The following is a 25744-nucleotide window of genomic DNA, read 5'->3' as shown; positions in this document are numbered from 1 at the left end:
AAATGGGTGTCTTTGACATTTTTTAATGTTTAAATTTTTAAAAACTCCTTAAACTTCTAAAGCCCAACATCATTCAAAGTACTTGAGAATACCAACTGAATCGGATACTAGATAGTGGAGGTGTCATATGTAGCCTTATTCCTCATATGGGAATATAATCTTATAATCCATGGCCTGACATATCTAGACAGTTGGTCTCTTGTAATTTTTAATGCTTCCATACCTTGAAATGGTGGGTGATTTAAAAAAAAACAACAAGGTGGTGCTTGCAGGGCATTAAAGTTTTGAAGAAGGAGACAGTTTTGCTAATGTTCGCTTTTAGAAACTGCTTCATTTATAAGTCCTCATTCTTTTGATTAGCTTCCAGCAACTCACATTCCTTTGAAAATTCAGAGTATTACCATTCTTGTGTGGATTTTTTTTTCACTGAGGATTATACTGGTTGAGTTTCACTGAACTATGAAGTATATGGAAAATATGTTTTTTTGAATCTGTCAGAATATCTATCTTAGGGAGGACTAAGAACTCCCAAGAAGGGAGTTAGCGCGTGTCTCCTGGAGAGGGAACAGAAGATCATTCATCACAGTTTTATATATGTGTATACCATCATTTTCTTTCTTCCCCCAGTTCTTCTAACCCATAGTTTCATTTAGATAAAAACGAGGAAGGATAAAGTACTGGGGCTGTGAGGGAGCTAAAGAGACTAAATTCGATTAGCTTGAAGAGTTTATAACTAATAAAATAGCAAATAAGATATTAAATGTTCTAACATTAAGGATGTTTAGTAACTTAGGGCACTTTATTTCAGAGGACAAGAATCACTTCACAAAAGGAACAAAACCCTATGAGATTTTAAGCCTCTGTTTTCAGCTTACCTTATGAATGTGCTAGACCTGACTGTTAGAATTACCACTAAATTGTTGATTGAAGCATGGCTTGCATTCTCAATATGTCCTGCATGTGTGTCCTTGGATTAGTCTTTAGAATAGAGATGGTTTCTCTTATGAACTTCTTATGCTTTGGATTTATTTTACTTGATAGTAGGTTGTCATTGATATAACTAACAATTTGGTTTAAGAGCAGTGGATAGACTTGAAATCTGATTTACCTATCATTCATTCACAAGATAGACCTGTTAATAAAACAGGACACTAAAGGATTCTTTATGTTTGTTATATTATCCTATCTAATAAAAGGGTAATATGCAAATTGACTGTCACACCAACCCACAAGATGGCCGCCCCCATGAGGACACAAGATGGCCAGCAGGGGAGGGCAGCTGTGAGCGATCAGGCCAGCAGGGGAGGGAAGTTGGGAGGGACCAGGCCTGCAAGGGAGGGCAGTTGGGGGCAATCAGGCCTGCAGGGGAGGACAGTTAGGGATGACCAGGCTAGCAGGGGAGGGCAGTTAGGGGCAATCAGGCTGGCAGGGGAGCAGTTAGGCGTCGATCAGCCTGACAGGGGCGTGGTTAGGTGGTGATCAGGCTGGCAGTCAGAAGCGGTTAGGGGCAAGCAGGCAGGCGAGCAGTTGAGAGCCAGCAGTCCTGGATTGTGAGAGGGATGTCCGACTGCCTGTTTAGGTGGGATCGGGCCTAAACGGGCAGTCAGGCTTCCCTCAAGGAGTCCCAGATTGGAGAGGTGCAGGCTGGGCTGAGGGACACACACACACACACACACACACACACACACTGTGCACAAATTTCGTGCACCGGGCCTCTAGTCCTATATAATAAAAGGCTAATGTGCAAATCGACTGAACGGCGGAATGACCGGTCACTATGATGCACACTGACCACCAGGGGACAGGTGCTCAACACAGGAGCTGCCCCTTGGTGGTCAGTGCACTCACACAGGGGGAGCGCCATTTAGCCGCCAGAAGCTGGGCTTACGGCTGGCAAGTGCAGCGGCAGTGGCGGGAGCCTCTCCCACCTCCGTGGCAGCACTAAGAATGTCCCGACTGCTGGCTTATGCCTGCTCCCCATGCCATCAGTCAGACATCCCCTGAGGGCTCTCAGACTGCCAGAGGGCACAGGCCAGGCTGAGGGACCCCTGAATTTCGTGCACTGGGCCTCTAGTATTATATTGTATTGTATTGTATTGTATTGTATTGTATTATATTATATTATATTATATTATATTATATTATATTATATTATATTATAGTATTTATTACATTTATCATATATTATATTAGAGTGTATATCATGTTACCATATATTAATTATGTACATGGACAGTGCTTTTCATACTGAGCTCCTAAAAAAGGTTTTGGGAAGATCTTGCAGCCTTTCTTGCATTACTTGCAGAGAAAGTTCTCCATCCTTTTCTGCAGATAGTAGCCAGTTACTGAAGGCATTCATTTCAAGAAGGCCCACTCTGATTCAGGTTATGAGTTTGGAAATGGCATCTCAAAACATTCATGTGGAGTTGGTTTTGATCTCCATATCTGTCAAGCACTTCACTCATAAATCTAGAAATGTTTGTTCACTGAATCTTCTCCTACTAAAAACTGGTCCTATAACATGGGCGTGGGAGAGGAAAGTCACCCAGCGCCATTGGCAAAGGTTTCCAGGGACAGAGGTACAAAGACATTGGTGGGATTCGGTCCTTTTGATAGAGAGCGTGATAAAATGGAAACTGTGAGCTTTTACACATTGATGGGTAAAACCAGCAATTTTGGTGTTTGGGGTTTTTGTTTTGTTTTATTTTTTGTTTTTTCAAGACATTGTCCCAAATCAGAGCATAGTTCAGCAAACTTATTCTGTAAATGGTCATATGGTAAGTATCTTAGACCTTTCAGGCTGTAGATAGGGTCTCTGTGGCAACTACTCAACTTTGTCATGGGAGAATGAAAACGGCCATCGATAATATGTAAATGAATGATTGTGGCTGTTTTCTAATAAAACTTTATTTACGAAACAGGCAGCAAGCTGGATTTGGCCTGCAAGCCCTCGTTTGTAGAGCCCTGGTTTTGAGCCACGGAACCCCTTGGAGGGCCTGTTGTGTTTACCAATTGCTTCCCCAACCCCATTTATGATTCAGTAGGTTTGGGGTGGGGCTCACTTATTTTCGTTTCTAAGTTTCCAGGTGATACTGAAGCTGCTTTTCTGGGTATCACACGTTGAGAAACATTGGACTAGAGGGAAAGAGATTACCAGTGTTCCCCTTTGTTATTTGTTTTCTGTCCTTTGGAAGGGAGACTGAATATGTTAAATCTTAATGTTGCCCTTATAAAATTTTCAGCAATCATTTTTTATAGGAACTTTGTTTCTGTCTTCTCACTCCAAACTTGAAAACCTCCTTGCTCACTCTTCTTATCAGGTACATTGTGCTCAGCAACCACTGCTCCCAGCATTCAAGTTTTTTAGTGGATAAGAGATAAGTAATGGGACACATTCTTCCCTCTGTGTTTTAATAATCATACAACACTTAGTAAGCACTTACTGAGGTCCAGTCACTACTCCGGGTGCTTCACATATATTAATTCATTTAAAATGAGTGTAGGGTGGTTGGGGAAATGGCAGGATCTCAATAGTCTCGGGATGGGGAAATGACTGCTCTGTGCTGATGTGTCCCTGTGTGTGTCTCCTCTCTAGTTCCCCTGTTTCTCACTTCCTTCTCAGACTGGCTTCCTGCCCCTGAAGGAAAAGGTTAAAAACTTTTCTTTCAGCTGAGTCGTGGGACTTTCTTCAGCAACGGTTGACTTGGTGACATCAGCATGAGTAGCCCTCCATGCTGGGGTCTGTGAGGAGGGCTTCGCAGGCTGTGAGGCCTGACTGACCTGATTCTAATTGCCGACATTGAGCTGATGTTATTCTTGGCCCAGGACAGAGCGATTACTCAGTAGTTTCTGTTAAAGTGATCCTTTGTTAAACTGCTCCCAGCCCCCTCTCCTTCCCTCCTACTCTCTTCTCGGCCTCATCCAGACTGAAAAAAAAAAAAAAAAAAGCCCCAAAACAGAAAAATTAAGGACATTTTGATGGCCAAGGCAGAATTGCTGAAATTTCTTTTAACGACCAAGTTGGAGAGGGGGGTTTTAATTTTTTACTGGTTCCTAAAGCCCTTCAATTTTTAGTAGACTTACTTTTCAACATTGTGAAATAACTCGAGGCAGGAGAAAACTGTGCATCCTAAATTCTTCTCATCTTCCCACTCCATCTGTTCTTTACCTTCCCCCTTCCCACCATCCCAATTTTTTCAGATTAGCGGAGGGGCAGACAGCTCAGTGTTCTCATCTAGGGGTCTTCCCGTGTGCTAGTAACATCTTAAGGGCCATATGTAATGAGCTTTTTGCTAATGGGGTGTGTGTGTGTGTGTGTGTGTGTGTGTGTGTGTGTGTGTGCAGCGCGCGCGCACGCACATGTGTGCACAACCTCACAGGTGTGGAAAGGATTCCCATATAAACCCAGCCAAGTCTTGTTATTCTGCTCCTAAAAGTTCATTGCATGCGTCTAGAAAAATTCTGCCCCCCTGGTGGAATGAATACCGTGTCTCCAAGTCTTCAGCTGCTGTGTGTTTGTGTTGTGGGGGAGGGGAAAGAGAGAAATTCGGCAGGCACCAGCTTTTCCAGGCAGCCAGCAATAACACGCTAGCTCCTCAGCATGGCACAAAGAGAGCAAGCAAACAGACTCGCTGCGCAGGGGAGTCTCTGCGTGTTTCTAACAGTACTTGTGGCGGGGGGGGTGGGCGCTGGGGGTATGTACGCAAGGGAGAGAACTGAGGCCTGTGTGCTTAGATTCCCGGGCAGGTTGACAGAAATGTCATAACCTACTGCTGCTTTGTTTTTTTGGTTTTGTTTGGTTTGGGTTGGGTTTTTTGTTCTGTTTTGGTTTTCCTTCTGACCTTTATCAGGAACTCTTATAACACTTAGTTTCTAGATGATGATGATGGTAATGATGATGAATTTTCCTAGAACCATTTGATTTAGTAGATTTTGTCAAATCAAACTCTTTTCTTTGTCTTACCTCAGACAAACACATTGAAAATATGTGAAATAATACATGTAAAACTACATCCAGTTGTTTGAAATAGGCACGCTGAACAAGCTTTGGAGTCAGATAATCCTCGGTTTAAATCTTATCCCTGGGACCTGGGACAGGTTATTCAAACATCTTTAAACCTCAGTTTGCTTATCTCTAATATGGAGATGATAATATACCTGTTAGTTATCATGAGGATTATAATCCTTGGGACACTACGATGTATGAAGTACTGAACCAGAAGTTATATTTGTATTGAATCCTCACAACTGACCTCTTTTTAAAAATTATTTTTTTTAATTGATTTCAGAGAGGGAGGGAGAGAGAGATAGAAACATCAATGATGAGAGAGAATCATTGATCGGCTGCCTCCTGCACACCCCACACTAGGGGTTGACAGAAACTTGGGCATGTGCCCTGACCAGGCATTGACTCCGTGACCTCCTTGATCATAGGTCAACACTCAACCACTGAACCATGCTGGCCAGGCACACCTGCCCTCTTATTAACCCCTTTTATAGATGGAAAAACAGGACATCATTTAAATAACTTTATTAGGGTCACATAAGTAACAAATGGAAGAGCTGGGATTTGAACCCAGGTGTGTCAGCCTCCAGCATCCAAGCTCTCGGCTGTCATGCTATATGCCACCTCTCTGACACACTATTAAGGCGTTCAATAAATAGTAGCCATATGTATTATTTTATAAATTTTAAGCTTCAGTTCATACACTCAACAAGCACTTATTGACACCTATAAAACTGTATTTGAAAAGTTGTTGTCAGGCACCCTAACTATGTACTGTCTCAAAAGAAAAGGTTTCCTTAAACATCAGTAAACTCAGGCCTAGACATTATTCCGGTTAACATAGATTCTTCAAGAAATGTCTTAAGAAGGTGTTTCTGAGCTTACAACTCTTAGAAATGCCCTTACTTTACCCTCCCTTGTGCTTGTTTTATTCAGTAATAGGATTAGAGACTACTGGAACTTTGGAGATTGTGAGCACTTATTTGTATTGTTACTAATAACAGGAATTATCTCTCTAATGATCACTTTGGCCTTTTTAAATTTTTTATTAAATTTATTGGGGTTACATGGGTTAATAAAATTATATAGGTTTCAAGTGTGCAATTCTATAACACGTCATCTGTATAACTCATTGTTTGGTCTTTCAATCCTGTTATTTTTACTGGTCATACTATTTTAATTTTGTTTCTATGATAGGTGTTTTTGAGAAGACTAACAGGAAATATGGCAGGTGCCTATGAGTATGAATACCACAGATGACACCTTTGCATGATTCATGTTATGCTTGCTTGTTCAGTACATATAAATCTAATTCTTGATGCATTATTATAATGCAGACCTCAATTCATTATGCTGATTCATTACTAATAGTAATAGGAGTCCCCTGGTTTCCATCAGGTTGTTTTCGGAGCTGCTCCTAGAGTAGTGTCCCCCTGGAAGCTTAGCGGGAGGAAGTGAGGGCAGGGAAATGGACGTATAGTGGGAGTCACCTAAGTGCTAGACGTAGTATCTTCATGCCACTGGTGAGGAAACGGGTGCGCACGGAGTTGGAGTAACTGATGCAAGGCTGCACAGCCAGCTGACCGCAGAGAGAACATCAGCCCAGGCGGGAGGGCTTCCAAAGCCCTTTCCACGCTCCCACCGTACCTTGGTAGAGGGACTCTTCCTTTGCTTCTTGCTTTACACATTTATCATCAGTCACATAGGCATTCCAATCTTATTGCTGCTGCTGCTGCTGCTATACACTCATATACACAAATACAAAAGAAAGAATCAGCTTAATGAAGCAAAATGCAGAACTCTACATGGTTGTGGGTATAATAAAAGAATTGTTCACCTATCAACTGCTTAGGATTGATCTTGTTTGTTGCATATTCTTAAAATGTGACTTTACTGCAGCTGCCTGGTGAGAAGTGCGTTTCCTCCCTCACTCTGTGACCTGTGGCTTATTTCTGTTTGTCTCTGGGCTTGAGGGACTCTCTGCAGTAGCTTTGTGAGGTGAGGGAAGACCTCATCTTTAAACATAAAGAAGCTCATCCATCTGAGATGGAAGCAGGCACGGGAAAAGCTTAATAAACATCACAGCAAGTCTGTGCAAGATACACTGTAGATCAACCATGCGAGATTCTGAGTCAAATAAAACAAATTATGCATTTGAAGACAGAGACAAGTTTGATCTTTATAAACTCGGAATTTAAAGTTGTAAGGGAACCTAGAGATTGCCTTGTCTAATTAGCTCATTTTACTAATCAGGAGATGTAAGACACAAACCTTTTATTAGGGAAACAAGGGTCCTGATATATAAATAATCCCCCAAAACTGCTAGCAGATAAAGGGTTTATCTAAAGAGATCATTGAAAATGAAGCTATAAATTATTTTTTCACCAATTGAACTCTCCATCTGGGCCATCACTGATCTTTTGAGGTTACTTTTATATACATAAATACATACATACATTCTTTAGCTTTTTAAATAAATAAGATGGCCCGGCCAGTGCTGCTCATTGGTTGAGTGTCGACCCATGAACAAGGAGGTCACCATTTGATTCCCAGTCGGCACATGCCTGGACTGCAGGCTCGATCCCCAGTAGGGGGCGTGCAGTAGGCCAGCTGATCAATGATTCTATCTCATCATTGAAGTTCTATCTCTTTCTCTGAAATAAATAAAAACAAATTTAAAAAATAAAGTAATGATTTGCTTACAAACTTTTTTAACCTTTTCCTCTTGGAGTAAAGAGAGTGAAATTCTGTTTTCTACATGTCTCTAATGAAAATTGGACATATCGCTAGGGTTGCTTTAGATTTGCTTTGGAAGGAGGATTTATTTCAGTGGATTTAATGTAATAGGAAGTCAGCATAGCATAAATAAGGAAGGCCGTGCAGTGCAGTGGGACTCTGAAGTCAGACTCCTCCACGGGTGTCTTAGTAACTGTCATCGTGAGCAAATTGTGGAACCTTTCGTGCCATGGTTCCTTACTTGATTCGTGTGTGGAGATGATGATGGGATCCACCTCAAATGCTGGGGAGGATGAAATGATAACATGTAAAGCACTCAGAGCGGTACTGACCCATCGTAAAAGCTCAATAAAGTTTCATTGATCTTATTGTTATGTATTACTTTTTGTTTCATTGTAACAAAAACACATAGTATAGATTTACCCTCTTAATTTTAAAAATATATATTTTTATTGATTTCAGAGAGGAAGGAAGAGGGGAGAGAGATAGAAACATCAATGATGGGAGATAATTATTGATTGGCTGCCTCATGCACGCCCCCTACTGGGGATCAAGTCCCAGGCATGTGCCCTTGATAGGAATCGAACCCAGGACCCTTCAGTCCACAGGCTGGTGCTCTATCCACTCAGCCAAACCAGCCAGGGCTACCCTCTCAATTTTTAAGTGTACAGTATTGTTAGCTATATGTACATTATTTTACAATGACCGAAACTCTATACTCATGAACAACTTCTCATATCCCTCACCCCTCAACCTCTGGCGACCACCATTCCACTTTGTGTTTCTATGAGTCTGACTACTTTAGATATCTTATATAAGTAGAATCATGCAATATTTTTCTTTTTGTGATTGGTTTATTTCATTTAGCACAATGTCCTGAAGGTTTATCCATCTTGTTGCATATGACAGGATTTCTTTTTTTTTTTTTAAGGCTGAATAATATTCTATTGTAGGTAGAGACATTTTCTTCATCCATTCATCTGTCAGTGGGCATTGAGATTGCTTCTACAGCTTAGCTGTTGTTTAAAGCTTCAGTGAACGTGTGCGAATATCTCTTCTATTATGTGTTACTTGTAACCTTAAATGTACATGGCATTATCATTCAACCCCCTGTGCCAGAAGTAAAAATTAGTCAATAGTAAAGATGTTTTAGAAGTTCAAGGCTCCTAAAGTATTAGTTACCTTTTTACTACTATTTACTTATTTAGACAATCAAAAGATATATGCAGTTTAATTTGTTCACAATTGCTAAAGAGAGATGTGAGAAGAGGAACATCTTCCCATACAACGAAAAGGTTATGGGTTCGATTCCGTCAGAGCACATACCTAGGTTGCGGCTTTGATCCCTGGTTGGGGCACGTACAGGAAGCAACCGAATACTGTTGGTATCTTCAGTTTGGGTAGATGAAGGGGTCTGAGACTCATGAGTATATTTGAATATCTGTTTTTAATGATCTGCATTGCTGCGCAGATGTTAGCACCTACACTTGATTTAGGGACTGTCTGAAGCACAGTGGCTTTCTTTGGCTGCTTAATCAGTTTCTCCTAAATTGTTCTGTCCAGGTGACCACCCATGTGTACATTCTTGAGTAGATCATTTGAACTGGTAAAGAGCCTTCTTTCCTAGTTGCTAAAGGGGCTTCTTGATTTTAGAAATGGAAGGATGTGCCAGAGGACGTTCAACATCTGACAGCTCAGAGTCCTGCCTCCGGTGCTTGTGTCTCTGTCTTTCTCTGTATGAACAGGAGCGTTTTGAGGGGTTCTGCCCCAGCCCTCTCAGGGACGCAGCACCGCCCAGCGCCCTGTAGCAGGACCAGAAGTTGCACTCTGTTTCTCTGCTCAGCCTCCAGTCTTATCCCAGCTGACAAACATTGTGAATGGAAGACAGCCAAGAACTCCATACGGTGCGAGACAAAGGCCTTTTGGAAGCTTGCTTTTGCCAAAAGAGAAACAGCTACCCTCGCCCTCACCCTCACCCTCACCCTCACCTCGGTCCTGAGCTTTTACAGCGTCATATGGATGCACAAAGGACCTAATGTGTTCTTTGAACTGCTCTGAGCCCGGTTGTAGTAAGGTGAGTGATTAGTGTCTTACATGCTCAGAAAGATACACATCCCAGGACTGGAGCTGCCAGGCAGAAACATGCTAGAAGTGGCTTTGTATTCTGTGTAATGGGAACTTTATCCCAAATTAGGATGAAATCTCATGTGGAGAGAATAAGACCTAGAAATGTCTGCTATTCTGAAATCAGAGTAAAAAGGGCACAGAGACATTAACCCATTTAAGTAGAGATTACCAATTGCCTGCCCTATCCCCCTTCATTTTCAAAAAGTTAATTTAGAGTTACTTTACTATAAAGAACCATCCAGCTCAGATTCATCACCAAGAAGCCTAAGTAAAGACTAAAAGGAGTGTTTTCTGGAAGGAATTTGAAGGGAAAAAAAAAGAAAAGAAAAAAAAACCTCCCAGAATTTAATCTCTAAATAGTGTTATCTTTCTAGTAAGAGAGCCCAGATCTTGCTTCCCCATGACCTTCCAAGTTGCAGCCTGCGTTCTGTCTATCAGAAATTCCTCCTTCCCACCCACGAGTCCCCTTCTGTTGTGGGAGAAGGAGGGCCTTTCCAGTCTTTAGCCTGGGGCCAAGCCAACCCTCAAACTGCGGTTTTCTCTGAGTCTCCTTGCTGAAGCATGGCTGTTTCCCACACCCAATAAAGAAGCAAAAGTCTTGTATATGTTGACCAGACCTTGAGTGGAGGCCAGTGCTTACACAGCCCTCACATTCCCAGGACATTGACTGATGACAGTGCAGCCCCCATCCCTGGGTTGTCAGCCCACAAGCACAGAGTGCTAATATTGTATACCCGAACCTCCCATTTCTTAGAAATTGTACAGAGGGAACTTTATACAATTTTCCTGTCCATTTATGAACGACTCTCAGGGCAAAACAGTTCACGTGATCTGTCATTGGTAGAGTCCTAGGATTGGGGCTAATATAGGCTGTGGGGCGTGGGGAGACGGATTGCTGCTGCTAGTCTAAATACATCCATTTATATGTTTGCTTTTAACATTGCCTGGGTATTTTCCTGGGTTTCTTATCAGATTTGGTTGATTTAATCTCATCCCATTTAGCCTTGGCTTTGGTAAAACACCTGGGGACCTGTCTACATTACGGACTTCTTGGAATTTGGTGTGTTATAGAGTTGTAATCATTTCATTCCGTGCAGTACATCAGAGTATGCTCCCCAAGCAAGTCAGAACCTAGAAGCTTTTGATTTGAAAAGAGTGTCTGCTTTTCTGAGCTGCAGGACATACATGTTATATTGAGGCTTAAACAAGCTTGACTCTTTAGTAGATTCGGAATTATTTCTCAACTCAGTTAGGATTCCATTTGGCTGCAGTGTAACAGAACCCTCTCCCCGACCCTCCCCCAGTGGCTTAAACAAGTTAGAGATTCATTTTATCCCCATATAATCTGAAGTCTAGAGATAGGCTTGCCCAAATTCCATGGTGCTTGCTGTCAGGAGCCCATGTTCCTTCTGTCTTTATCTTTCTCTGCAGTCCTTAGCAGGTAACTTTTCCCTGATGCCTGCCCACCTCTGACTAGATACCACACTGGGTAAGAAGAATAGTAAAGGGCAAAATGTGTGTACCAACCCAGTCTACCTCCCTTAAAGGCCTTTCCCCAAAACTGCACCTGGAAACTGTTTACATTTCAGAACTGTTCTTTCTAGGTACAGGAGGAATTAGGGAACATAATTTTTAGCTGAACACACATTACCCAAATAAAATCAGGGCAGTGGTATTAGAAAGAAAGGAAGAAGTGATACCCAGGCAAGAGGCAGTAAGTTCTCCTAACTTATTTTATGTTGTTGTTTCTGTAAAGACAGATCTTATAACTACAGGACATCCATGTCTGAGATCCTGCCACCAAGTTCGCATCCGGGAAAGTGGATTTACTTTTGTTTGGGATCTGCAGAAGGGCTTACTTACATGTTGGACTGGGGGTGACTTGAATACAAATAACACACTAGGCACTATTCAGAGTCCAGAGAATGGCCCTATTACAAGATTACATTTCTATGTAAACACATACTTTCCTATTCTCTTATACAGGAATTTATTGTTGCTAAAAGAAATGAATAATTGTTATAATGTAAGGGTTGTGTTGTTGTTTCATTTATGGAGTAAATGTTTCTTAAACACCTTCTATGCACAAGTCATCCAGGCACCATGGGTGAAACAAAAATTAATCAGATAGAAATCCAGCCGTTTCCAATGTGTATTGTCCAGACGGAGAAAAAATACATACATAAGTAGCTGCAATACAAGGTAGAATGTGCTAAATGTGATAAGACATACAAATAAATTTTTATAAGCTTCAGAAGAGGAGAAGAGTATTCCTGCCAAAGAGAATTGAGCAAATACGGTCTAGGGAATCTAAGCATATGTTTTCATTTTCACTAGTTTGCTTCACAGCTAGTGAGCATCATCATGAGACTAGAAAGATACATAACCAGCTGCCACGCACAAGCATTCAGCTGGAGGCAGGCTGCATGTCATTCTGCCCTTCGTGGACAGTTGAGGTTCGAGAAGGAATGGAACATTTGTTGAGTGTTTGCTCTGTGTATCTGGTACTTTCATTTTCTTTCAAGAACTCTTTATTGAATGCTTGGGCTAGATTTGCTTATGTGATCTTTATTTAATCCCCAGCAATCCAACGGAGTCATTCTAATTGCTTAGGAGGAGGGTGAAGCTTGGGAGAGGTTAAGTAGCTTGAAAAGGTCACCAGTTGATAAGTGACAGTGAGTGCACAGCCCTGCTCTTCCCCCCTTGCCTGGGTCTCTGCCTCTCACAATGACCTAACCTGGTTTTGCAGCCATAAATGTGGAACAGTCAGTTCCTTCTTCAGCCTCATGTAATGGCTAGTCCTCTACCAGCCGGGCGAGACTTGGCCTTTATTTGAACACTTCTACTTGTACTCAGAGTTAATTTGTTACCTGCTTAAATATTACTAGAACTCGACTTCCTTTTGACATTTTTTGTAATTTATTTTTGAATAAATAACTACATATTGATGGTACAAAATTCAAAAAGATAAATATGATATATAGTAAAAAATTAGTTTCTCTCCCACATTGACCCCCTAGTTAACCAGTTCTCCATGGAAGTTACCAGTTTTTGGGTAAATCTTTCAGAATTGTTCTGTGCAGGTATTAACATTGTGTCTTTGTGTATATGTTGTTATATATGTACCTTTTTTTACACAGAGATGTTTACTATACTCATTGTTTTGATCTTGTTCTTTTCATTTACTCTTTGTGTTTAGATGGCCCAGCAAGATTTTTGTTTGTTTGAATATTTTGTTATATTTTTTTTAAATAAATGTTTATTGTTGAAAGTATTACGTATGTCCCCTTTTTTCCCGCACTGACCTCTTCTAGCCTGCCCCTGCCCCAGGTCTTCACCACCCTGTTGTCTGTGTCTGTGGGTTATGCATGTCCAGCAAGATTTTTTTTTTTTTTTTGCATATCCAACAATACATTAAAAACAAACACCTCGATGAATTTGAAAATATGGTCGTCACCACAGTGAATATATGTTCTTCAGCCCTCATACTGAGTCAAGCCTCTGGCAAGCACTCTTCACATGTGAGCTCACTTATTGGAATGAGGTAGTGAAAATAGAAGCCTAGGGTGGCCCATTCCTGCCTCCCTCCTCTCTTTCATTGGAGCCTCTCCCTCAGATTTTCAGGCCCCCGGACATGGAAACCTGGTGGAGGGGAACGGGTTTGTGTGGAGCCAGTGCCACAGGCCTGGCCTCTTGTTGCACCTCTGGTTCCTTGTCCTCCAAAGCAGCGGCAGGGCTCCTGGGCCCTCTGGGGACCTGCCGCACCCCACAGAGCTCCCTCTGGCTTCCATGGACTCAGAACTTTCTTTGTTCCCCTTGTTCGGGTCAGAGGCGGAGGTGAGTGAGCAGCACTTCCGTTTCCGCTTGGGTTTGCAGAGCTGGAACATCTCGGATTGGTTCTTTGAAGATACAGCGGTCCTCGGCCTCTGCAATTGTTTTGTTCTTTGTCAGGCCATGCAAGAACCCTGGGTCCCCCTCATGTCTGGCTAGCCCAGGACCTTTGGACACATTTCCCTAGAGTGGTTCATCCCCAGGCATGAGTATAGAAGGGCTGGATAACATTTTACTAAAAGCTACTCAGTTCATCTTTTTTATCTTAAAAAATAAAATTTATAAAGGACAAAAATAATGCTAGTGACGTCTATCCAGAAGGCAACGGTTTCCTAAGAACATCTAATCTCATTCCTTTGGACCTTGACACAGGAAATGACATTTTCCATATGTCGCTTCATATGTGGTGTCTACGGATGGAATCCGTTGCCAGACATCGTTTAATACAAAGTCCTATGTATTTTGTCCATTATAGTATTTCTCTGTTAATATTATTTCACATTTAAAGCTTTTATAATGCATGCATATTGAAAGCAGTGTTAATAGTATTGAAGAACCAGTAACAAAATTTGTGATACAAAACAATCTATTTCTAATGAGGTAAGTAAGTTGTAAGAATTTTTAAAAGGTCTACTTGAGGAAGCATACATTCCCATTCTAACTACCGATATGTGTTGGTGTTTGTAATGTTTAGATCATGATTTTTAGGTCTTCGTTTATTTGTAGGCTTACCCTCTGAGCAAAAATACGCTTGTGTTCATCTTGTATTCGAGTAGTTATTTTACTTTGAAAGTGCTTTCAGATGTACATCTTGTGACAGTCTTTAGGCCAACAAGATGTTTCTATGCCAGAATTCTACACATAGCCCCCAAGGCCATTCATGGTCTGGCTCTTGGTGTCTGTCCCAGCCTCCTCGCTCCGCTCTGTTTGCTCACTGTGCCTTAGCCATACTGACTTCTTCCCTTTCCTCAGATGTTGCAAACCTTCTGGGAGGGTGCAGTGTCTGGGAGTGGGCTCAGGTTGAGTCAAGCTTCCAGTTCCTTTTGTTCTGTGCTATTCTTCTACTACTTGACATCCAGTAGGAGACATTTGTTAAATATTTGATGAATTTAACAATGAAGGAAACTAAGACTGAGAGACCAAATGCTTTTCTGATTCACTCATATGGACCAATGCGCAGCACCCGGACGCCTGGATTCCTTGCTGAGGGTACTTTGAACAGAGCACCTCGACTCTGCTTCAGAATATTTCCCTTCTCTGAATCTAGACCTGTGCTGGCATTATTAGAAAGTTTTTCCTAAAAAATTACTTTATTTTAACAATTTCCATTTTCCTTTTGTCCCACTGAAGGATTACAAACCTCTCGTCCAATTATAGCAAATGAATTGTAAAGGGCATCACCACTGATCTTTTTTTTTCCTTTTTCTGATAGGCGATCTTTGGCAGCCAGACACTACCTAACTCCAATTTATGGACAATGAGTAATGGTGCAGCTTGCAGAATTTCAAGTGCCACAGCTGGTGGCCAGAAGCCAGCCACTCTGCCACAGAAAGGGGTGCCACCTCCAAGTTCTTCCTCGTCCCTGGTCCCCAAGCCCCCACCCAATCACAAACAAGTCCTCAGAAAGGCAACATCTCAGAGGGCTTCCAAGTAAGTTTGCCCTAATTTTCTGAGTTATATCAGCTCTGTGCTAATAGTCCTCTTTACTTACGGAATCTTCAAGACAGTTTGTACTGACTTGCTGAAAACGAGAACACCTGATGGGTGATAAAGGCTAACTCTGGTTCTCAGCTCTGGCTCCAATTTGGAATTGCCTGGGGAGCTATGGAAACGGTACCTACATTTGGGCTCTTGCTTACCCTGCGGGAGGGACAGTCACTGCTCTTTTAGGTTCCCAGGGTTTGTGATGAGAGTTGCCACCACCACGGGTTCAGGGTCATTGCTAACCAACCCTTCCAGCTTCTGGCAGGAGCTACAATCAGTGCACCAGGTAACAATGCAGAACTGGGGGCCTGGAGAAAGGAAATGCAAACTTCCTCCTGGAGGCATTCCTCTCTCGGTCATTCTACAGAGTCAGAGCCTCAGAATTTCATGTAAAATCCAATACCCTGCCCCTCCCTCATTTGTTCAGTTTTAGGCACTTGAATAGGAAGACATAGGAGTGGGATTTTATTATGAAGATTTTCACTGACATTCGTCAGCAGGTTCCGTGGCAACGTTTTTGATACTGTGGGCCATAAAATAATATTAATACTGCCCTGGCCATGACTCACTTGGTTGGAGCATGTCCCATACACTAAGAGATAGCGGGTTCGATTCCTGATCAGGGCACATACCCAGGTTGAGGGTTCAATCCTCAGTCAGGGTGTGTGCAGAGGCAACCAATCAATGTTTCTCTCTCTTTCTCTCTCCCTCTCTCTCTTCTTCTTCTTCTCTCAAATCAGTAAATATAAATATATATATATATATATATATATATATATATATATACACACACACACACACACACACACACACACACACACATACATACATACCGTATTTTCCAGTGTATAAGACGACCCCAACTTTTCCAGTTAAAATATAGAGTTTGGGATATACCCGCCCTATAAGATGACACCTGGCGTATAAAACGACCCCCAACTTTTGAGAAGATTTTCCTGGGTTAAAAAGTCATCTTATACGCCGGAAAATACGGTGTGTATGTGTGTGTGTGTGTGTGTGTGTGTGTGTGTGTGTGTGTATGCTAGAGGCCCGGTGCATGAAATTCGTGATGAGGGGTGTCCCTCAGCCCAGCCTGCACCCTCTCCAATCTGGACCCCCCCCCCCCCCCCGAGGGATGTCCGACTGCCTGTTTAGGCCTGATCACAGTAGGATCAGGCCTAAACGGGCAGTCAGACATCTCTCCCACAATTCAGGACTACTGGCTCCCAACTGCTCGTCTGCCTGCCTTCCTGATTGCCCCTAACCGCTTCTGCCTGCCAGCCCGATCACCCCCTAACCATTCCCCTGCCAGCCTGATTGATGCCTAACTGCTCCCCTGCCAGCCTGATTGCCCCTAACTGCCCTTCCCTGCAGGCCTGGTCACCCCTAACTGCCCTTCCCTGCAGGCCTGGTCACCCCTAACTGCCCTTCCCTGCAGGCCTGGGTCCCCCCCAACTGCCCTTCCCTGCAGGCCCGGTCACCCCCAACTTCCCTCCTCTTGCAGGCCTGGTCACCCCTAACTGCCCTCCCCTGCTGGCCATCTTGTGGCAGCCATCTTGTGTCCACATGGGGCAGCCATCTTGTGTGTTGGAGTGATGGTCAATTTGCATATTACTCTTTTATTAGATAGGATGTGTATATATGTATATATGTATATATGTGTATATGTGTGTGTGTGTGTGTGTGTATATACATATATACACACACACACACGTATATACACACATACATAAATACTTTTCCTCCTGCCTTCTAAGTTCTTCTGGATATGCTAATAATCAAATTAATAGAGACAGTTTAACATGAGAGCATCAGAGTTTTAATACATGCACATGGGGAATTCACATAAGCATGAAAATTCCAAAGACAGCGAGGAACATTGAGTGTATAAGACATTTTTGACAAAGGAGAAAATGGGGGATGGAGTCTTAGATTTCAGAAGTGAGAATAGGTGCTATATAGATAGTTGAGGAAAAGGGGAACATGGCAGGAAAATTCTTGCCAGGCAACTCAAAAGCAGTGGTTCACAGCTGGTCACCACCAAGCAGGCTTGGAGTCTTCCTGCCAGGGTAAAGATCCTTAAGGGGAGTAAGCCAAGGCTTCCTTCCGAAGCAGGCTTCTCTGTCTGAATCTCTTGGGCAGGAAAGTGGAGAGGGTCACAGGCTCCCTCTGAGTCTTGTTTCTTAATAGCTTAGAATCAGTAACCCAAAAAACCAGCTTCAGGGTGGTCACACGTTGGTTCCCTTCAATGCCGTGTGTAGTCTACCTATTTTACCTCAAAAACACATTTCCACTCCTGAATCAAATGTTTGTGGGCCACATCCTTCTTTCTACCCCCTGCTAGTGAGCCAGAAATAGACTGGTAAAGGGTATTGGGTCTAATTCTCCATTTAAAATTGGGGCACTTGTCAGAGATGTGTGGAAGAGGCAGGCATTCCTAATGTATAAACACCTGGAGGAGCTTTGTGTATTTCTCTTGTTCTCATTACAGATCCTCATTCATGTGTCCTTTATAAGATTCAGTAAGAAAGAATCCTAGGATATGGCAAAAATGGTTACAGTTCCCCCACCCACCCCCTTGCACGGTGAATCAAATTCTGAATTGAAAACAGTCCCTTCTGGCTGTTTTAATTATATTGCTGCCATTATTCATTTATCCAACAAATACATATTCAGTGCCTACTAAGTGTCAAGCACCATTCTGGGAATTATTGGTATTGTCATGACTTTACAGATCTCTCTGGAGCAGTAGAGAAGGGTAGTAGGAAGGCTGCCATTCCTGGTTGAAAGCCAGTAGCATAATAGGAAGGAAGCTGTATGGCCTCTCCCCTTGGAGAGAGCAGAGTCAGATTCTAAGGGTGCAGCCTCAGGGCAGACTGCCTGTATTCACATCCCAACTCCACGCCTTACAGACTGTAGACCTCCAGCAAGTTACAAATTACTTAATCTCTGGCCTCAGTTTCCTCATTTGTGAAGTGGGGGTGAAAAAAATATCTGCTTCAGTTGATAAATATTAGTAGAGTTAATACTTGTAAAGTACATGGACCTGGCACAAGCTTTCTAAATCACACTCTTTTGCACAGGTTTGAGAATCCCACAGTTAGGCAGGAAAATGAGTGAGTAGCAAATGAATGTTGCACTTGCCAGCACGCTTTCTGTCTGTGGATTCTCTGATGGTTGCCAGTATCCTGAGATGGCCTGATGGCCCATGTGGCTAGCTGGTCTGCTGGTGGAGAGGTAGGCTGGGGCAGCAGGCAGCGGGCTGGCCATCTGAAGGCGCCGCTCACTGCCCTGAACCCACTGCTGGCAGGAGAACTCTCCAGCCTTCAGAGGTGGAATTGCAACTCTATGAACAAACTTTGCTTTGCTGCATTTTTGTGGTTTCTTCTCTCTGACAGGCAGGAGTGTGGGAAAACCGGAAACAGCTCAGCACCAAAAATGCACAGAAGGGGGGAAAAAAGCAGATTTCTTCAGAATTCAAGAAATATAATCCAAGAATCAAAAGGCATGCTGTGAGGCGTTGTTCCAGGAAATAGTTTCCAATTTGCCTTTAAAACTCCAGCACAAGTCTCTGCAGCTAAATAAATTAGCACTAAAGGGGACCTGAACATTATCTTACTACATGTGAAATGTGCAGTGTTGTGAGAGCCCCACAGATTTCTTTTTTTAAAAAAATTTTTATTTATTGATGAGAGAGAAACATCGATTTGTTGTCCCACTCATTTATGCATTCATTGGTTGGTTCTTGTGTGTGCCCTGACCAGGGATTGAACCCGCAACCTTGGAATATCAAGATGATGCTCTAACCAACTGTGCTATTTGGTAAGGGCTTGAGCCCCACAGTTTTCGATGCTCTTCTGAAAGAAAAGCATTGTTTTTATCTGCACTGACTCAGTGAAAAGCTCCCTCTGTGAAGTATCCAAATAAAGTGTTGTTGTTTTTTTTAAAGAACCTTTTAATTTTAGGACTAGAGGCCCAGTGCACAAAATTCATGCACAGGTAGGGTCCCTAGTGGCTGCCAGCCGGGGCCTCCCTTCCCCCAGCTGCCTGCCACCTCCGCCGGCCAGAGCCTCCAGCCGGCCCCACCCCCTGGCCGAACTCACGGTTGAACTCCTGGTCGAGGGGACAATTTGCATATTAGGCTTTTATTATATAGGATAATTTTAGATTTAAAGAAAAGTTGTAAAGACAGTACTCATAAAGATGAGTACACCCAGTTTTCCCTACCTTAAACATCTTACATCGCCATGGCACATTTGAAGGATGTTCCATACAAAGAAACTGTCATTGGTACATTATTGTGAACTAAACTCCATACTTTATTTGGGTTGAGGAAGTTATTTTTAACCTACAGAGCTCTTCCAAGGCTTCTGAAATCAGGATTCTCAGTATCAGTTGATATAGTCCTATTATTCTAAAGTAACTCATGTTTCTTGCCAGCATAGCAAGTTACTTAACATCTCTGTGACTCAGTTTCCTATTTTAAAATAGGGATAATCATAGTACCTGCCTCATAGGGTCATTGACAGAAATAAATGATTAATGAATGCCAAGCACAAATACAGTGCCTGGTGTGTAATATATGTAAAATAGGTGTTAGGCATTGTGGTTAATACTAAGATGGCATTTCAGGAAATTTGTGTGTAATTGTTTTACTTCATACAAGCTGTGTTACTTCATTTGCTTAGAGCTTTTTGAAACCTTTACTCTGGCTCAATTCAGGTTAATCAGGAACCCTCCATTGTGACTGGTGATACTGAGTCACACTCAGGAATGCCATAGCCCCCAAGAGACACAACTAATGAGAAGTTGTAATGAGCTTTAGACCATGCCAAGTCCTGTTTGGGGGTTGAACTTCAACATTCTCTAGCACAGAAGTTGGCATTAGACAAATATAGAAGCAATTTCCAAGAGCATCAAAGTTTCCACATCCGAGAGGGTTGATTTTAGAGAACAATGGAACATAAAAGATGGAATGTCGTTGGATTTGGGTGCAAAGGGAGTTGAGAGTCAGAACAGTGGAGTCCTGTTTCTTTATGATAATATTCAGGTCACTTTCCCTCTAAAGGTTTCAGTTTCCCATCTGTAAAACAAAACCACTGTCCCCACTGAATAATTACCCAAAATAGCTTGTTTTCTGTCTATTCCGTTGAAAGCTTTTTTATGAGCACATTTGCTTTTTAATCCTGGTGCTTTACAGCCATTTCCATCATCCCTTTTTGGCCCAACAGTTCTTTGTTAGCGTTCCCAAAGTCATAGTCTTACATTTCCTTTAGCTAAATCTTATTCGTCAGTTCTGTGAAGAGAATGATTTCGATTTTTTAACCTTTTCTATAGTGCCAATAGCCTTCCTTGATTTTCCTCTCTAGTGTTTGCAACACTTCATAATTTAGTACCCACTTCCGATCCTCCTTTCAGAACTGTCTGTGGTATTTCTTCCAGGCAGTCAGCTGAACCAGGAAGTATGACAGCCTGTGAACAAGTACATGCACACGGACTGTCTCTTCCTTGTAAGGGCCCTTCTTCAGAGCCAGTTGCACTCTCCAGGAAATGGGGAGAAAGAAACCTGAGGAGGTTCAAGTTTGCCAGCGACCTGGGCAAAACTTGTAGACTAGAGATGAACTGGGAAGGGCGGGGTCAAAGCTGCTGTACCAGACTTAACTAAACTGCTTTTCTTCCATCAGCTGGGACTCACTTTCCTTACCCAGGTTTTAGGATATTCTTCGTCAGGGTGACCTCAGTGGAAATCGAAGGTAACTGCTGCTCCGTATCAGCACCCAGGACAGGGGTGTTTGTTAAACGCTGCTAGGCATTAGGTGGGAGAAAAGCGGTCAGGAGCTCAGCAGGTTGCTAAAACCAAGTACCAGTTCATCTGACCTAAATGGTGACATCAGAAAAATGTAAACATAAAGATCAGGTGTTTATTCTTTCTTCTTCTTTTTTTATAAAGCAATTTATTTTTAACTTAGGATTCGTTTAAAATGAAGCAAAGTGATTGCGAGTTGAAATGGTCCAGGAGTAGGTACTTGATGTGAACATAGATGTCATATTGTAGGTTAACCATCTGTCAGTCTTTCAGCCTTTTATTATTTGTAATTTCAAGAAATATGATTGAATCTGTGGTATATCCATCCTTAAATATAGGATTCTCTAAATTATACTTTTCCAAAACATATCACTAAAAAGGGTTCCTGGAGCCAGTTCCAAGGTGGGCAGAGGAAAGGGGAGGGTTTCCCCTCACATCAACAAGCAGTTCTCAGATACCAACAGCGTGTCCAGGAATCCAACTCCATTCTAACTCTACCTACCTGGAGATAGCAGCAGATTCCACAGGTTAAGGAATCAGTCCTATAAGACTGTGCACGGGTGTGCACACACACACTTCAGATGCCAGCCACAGACCCAGACTTTTAACCTGTGCTTCTGACCAGGCAGCTATAGATTAGGGCTATAGATTGGTAATTCCAATGACCCTCTCAACTCAGGATGTCAGTGCAAGTCTGGGTGTTACCTGTACTTCTGACCTACTGGCTATAAATCAGAGGTTCCCAAAACCTGCTGCTTAGGTTCCGATTCATTTGCTAAAATGACTCACAGAACCCAGAGAAACAGGTTACTTTCCAGAGACCAGTTTATTATAAAAAGGGTGTGATTCAGGAAAGCCAGATGGAGGATATGCAGAGGGCAAGGGGTGCAGAGCTGCCATGTTGTCTTCCCGCATCACCAACCTGGGAGCTCTCCAAACCTCATCCTGTTGGGTTTTTATGGAGGCTTTAATTACACAGGCATGATTGATTAATCATTGGCCTATTGGTGATTGATTCAACTGGAAGTTCCAGTCCTCTACACATAGTTGATTCTCCTGAAAACCAGCCCCCATTTTTAGGTGCTTCCAAAAGCTCCCTCATTAACATAGCAGAAGACACCTTTATCACTCTCAGCACTTAGGGAATTCCAAGGTTTCGGAAGCTATAAGCCAGAAACAAGAGAAGACCAAATGTATATTTATTATCATAAATCATGCTGTCACAATAACCATCGACTTTTAGTGCTGGAATATAAAGGAAAGAGGCATAGTATGAGGCTGTGAGTGTAGCAAGGTACACAGGTGGTCTGTGGCAGAGCCAGAACTGAAATCCTTATCTGTGTTAACCCCAGACTCTTCCCAGTAGGCCACTGATTTCAAAGGCCCCTCCAATCTATTCAAATTCATTTTATACAGCAAATGGCAGGTCAATCATCCACAATACTGTCTTTGAGAAAGTGCAATGTAAGCACTTAAGAACTTATACTCCTCCCCTTCCACACCAGTTTTCCCACTTAAATGGCCAGTAAAATACTCAACAGGGGGAAGAATTGGTATCTCACTTACGTTGAGGTTTTGGGGTGATTTCAGTTAGATGTGGAAGGATTAGATTGAAGAACAACACGGAGGGTTTTTATCTACTGCCTTCCTATGAGAGTGCAGTCTCAGAAATCAGTGGGAGACCTGGAATACCCTCTCACTCTAAGGATTGGGACTTGGAGAAAGCAAGAGGTAGTAAGGGCCAGTCAAGTAGTCTGCCACTTAGACTCTCTTTCCTCTACCAATCATCTGCATTTGGACCTTGATCGTGGTGGCATTTGGAGATCTTAAGCCTTGTTTTGGACATAGACAACAACATCATTCAGAGAACTGGGTACAATAACCAAAAGTTACATTGGGATGTGTATGGTCCAGTGGGGAAAAGAAGTGCATGAGAGCCACAGAATGATGGGTCTTCTTTTGGTGGTTCATATATGTATAACTTAAAATTTTTTTATTTGTTGTTGTTGTTAATCCTCACCCAAGGATATTTTTCCTTTTTTTTTTTTTTTTTTTTTTTTTTTTTTAGAGAGAGAGAGAGTGGAAGGGAGGGGAGAGACAGAGAGAAACATTGCTGTGAGAGAGATACATTGATTGGTTGCCTCCCACACATGCCCCAACCAGGGCTGGGGATTGAGCCTGCAACTGAGATCTGTGCCCTTGACCAGAATCGAACCTGGGACCCTTCAGTCTGCAGGCCAGAGCTCTATCCACTGAGCCAAACCGGCTAGGGCTGAATTGTATATATCAAAACTTATATTTGAAGTGTAGTTAAATATGTACTAAAAGGGAAATTCATTATCTTAGTTATTTTTGTTGTTAAAACATAGAAATATTGGGGGAAAAATTAACCAAGATACAAATGGCAGATTGGCTTCAACTGATACACTGGCTCCTGCTGCTTTCCCAGAGTGTCACGTTGAAGATAATTATGAGGACTGCTCGAACCTTGCAATGAAGAGTGCTTTGATAGATTAGTAATGTCTACCACAGACAGGGAAGACACTGAGCTGGTGAAGATGCGCATAAACAATTAGTCATACCTGAACTAAGCTCTCATCTCTTGAACATAGAAAAGGGTCAATAAGAAAAAGCTAAGAAAAACATATCAAAGGAAATTAAGAAGAAAAGCAATATAAAGTGAAAAGTAAGCAATAAAATTAGTTAAGTTTGAAACACTACGTATTTAGTTTGGGGCCAGGGAAGGAGAAAATAAACATAGCTCTGCCAGAAAAACAAGAGAATTCAAATAAGAGGTTTCAAAAGTAGACATAGGGGAGATTGAAAAATTACAAGGACACTGTGCACAACTGTATGCTACTAAATTTTAAAAACTGGATGAAAGGTGTCATTTTGAAAACAACAACTATCAGTTAAGTAAAAAGAAAACCAAGTAGAACAAGGCAAAAGTTTTTAAACTATTCAAATTGGTTCTTAAAGAAATAGGGTAGCTCAGCCAGCATGGCTCAGTGCTTGAGCATCGACCTATGAACCAGGAGGTCACGGTCAATTCCCTGCCAGGACACATGCCTGGGTTGCAGGCTCAATCCCAGTAGGGGGCGTGCAGGAGGCAGCCAATTAATGATTCTCTCTCATCATTGATGTTTCTATTTCTCTCCCTCTCCCTTCCTCTCTGAAATCAATAAAATATATATTTAGAAATAGGGTACACAAGCAAGCCTTGGAAGCAATTTTAAAATATCATCTCTAACCCTGGCCTGGTTGTTCAGTTGGTTGGAGCATTATCCCATACACCAAAAAATATGTTACAGGTTTGATCCCTGGTCAGGGCGAGTACAAGAGGCAACCGGTCAATGTTTCTCTCTCACATTGTGTGTGTGTGTGTGTGTGTGTGTGTGTGCGCGCGCGCGTGCATGCCACCTTTCTAAAATCAATAAATATATCCTTGGGTGGGGATACAAAATATATATCATCTCAAATCGTTTTTTGAACCTTTTTCTGAAATCTATGGAGGCTTTCAAGTGCCTGCAAGATCAGGTTGGGCCCCTACTCTGACATGAAAGCCTTCTGCAGTGTGTCCTCTATCATGTCTCTGGCTTTCCTATGTTATACTACCCCCTTGCACAGTCTGCTCCACTATTGTTCCCACATGCTCATGTCCATCCCCTCTACAGAATGCTTGTAGCCTCTTGAATCTAAGTCCTGCCTCTTATTCAAGATCAGGTTTTAGTTTATTGCTTATTTTTTCTCTTTATATGTGTTCTGTTTCCCATAAATCTCTTAGGGACATACATCTTGTCTTTACTGTTTTATCGCATCTATATTAAATGTCCATTATGCTGTGCATTGCTCTGGATATTGGTGATAACACCAGTGAACAAAACAGAAATGAGCCCTGCTTTCTTGAAGTTTGTTTTTGAGAAAGAAGAGATAAGCTCAGGCCCCAGCTCTTGAGAGAGCTTATTTGCATGATGAGTTCTCAGGAAATGGTGCTGGTGGTAGTGACATAGTTTTTTGCATCAAGGTGTGTGCACCAGAGATCACTAAATAGCAATTACCATTGATCATTTATACAGTGTAGAGTGTTAGGAGAGGCAGAAGAGTACAGCTGCTAACAGTCCAAGGTTTCCAGTTAGATTCGAATCCTGTTTCCTTCACTTAATTGACCATTATTGAGGGATACCTCTAAGCTTCTGTTTCATTATCTGTAAGAGATTACCTACGTCTTGGAGTTGTTCTTAGGATTAAATGAGATAATGTATTTCCCTGGCATATATTGTGTCCATGCATGCTGGTTGGTGTAGTTGTAATTTCTGTTGCGGCTGTTGTTCCCTATTAAAAGAAGTCACATTTTTGTTGTAAGATATTCGTAAGTGTGATTTGGCTCTAGCTAGCAAGGCTATGGAAATTCAAACACATTCTGATTTCCTGAACACTAATAACTGATGACTATTGAAGGCAAAGGCTTAGTTTCAAACAAAACAAAAGATTAGATTTGGACCTACTGACTTACAGTCAAGTTGGCTCCGTAAGTT

General features: G+C 42.2%; 1 protein-coding gene across 6 annotated transcripts in view; it reads left to right on the top strand.

The window, feature by feature from the left end:
- Nucleotides 1-25744, top strand: part of TTLL5 (tubulin tyrosine ligase like 5) — a 249166-nt gene that overhangs the window by 175295 nt on the left and 48127 nt on the right. For 5 of the 6 annotated variants that reach the window (XM_028141345.2, XM_054715891.1, XM_054715892.1 and 2 more), the window contains one exon: nucleotides 15132-15349. In XM_028141345.2, the coding sequence (XP_027997146.1) occupies nucleotides 15132-15349 (218 nt within the window). Of the gene's footprint in view, nucleotides 1-15131; nucleotides 15350-18801; nucleotides 19105-25744 lie in introns of those variants that run through there. The other variant, XM_054715890.1, reaches the window with a different exon arrangement.

Source organism: Eptesicus fuscus, chromosome 5 (assembly GCF_027574615.1).
Source record: "Eptesicus fuscus isolate TK198812 chromosome 5, DD_ASM_mEF_20220401, whole genome shotgun sequence".
Taxonomy (NCBI): Eukaryota; Metazoa; Chordata; class Mammalia; order Chiroptera; family Vespertilionidae; genus Eptesicus; species Eptesicus fuscus.
The sequence above is the reverse complement of the archived record's forward strand: the minus strand, read 5'-3'. Positions and strand labels throughout refer to the sequence as shown.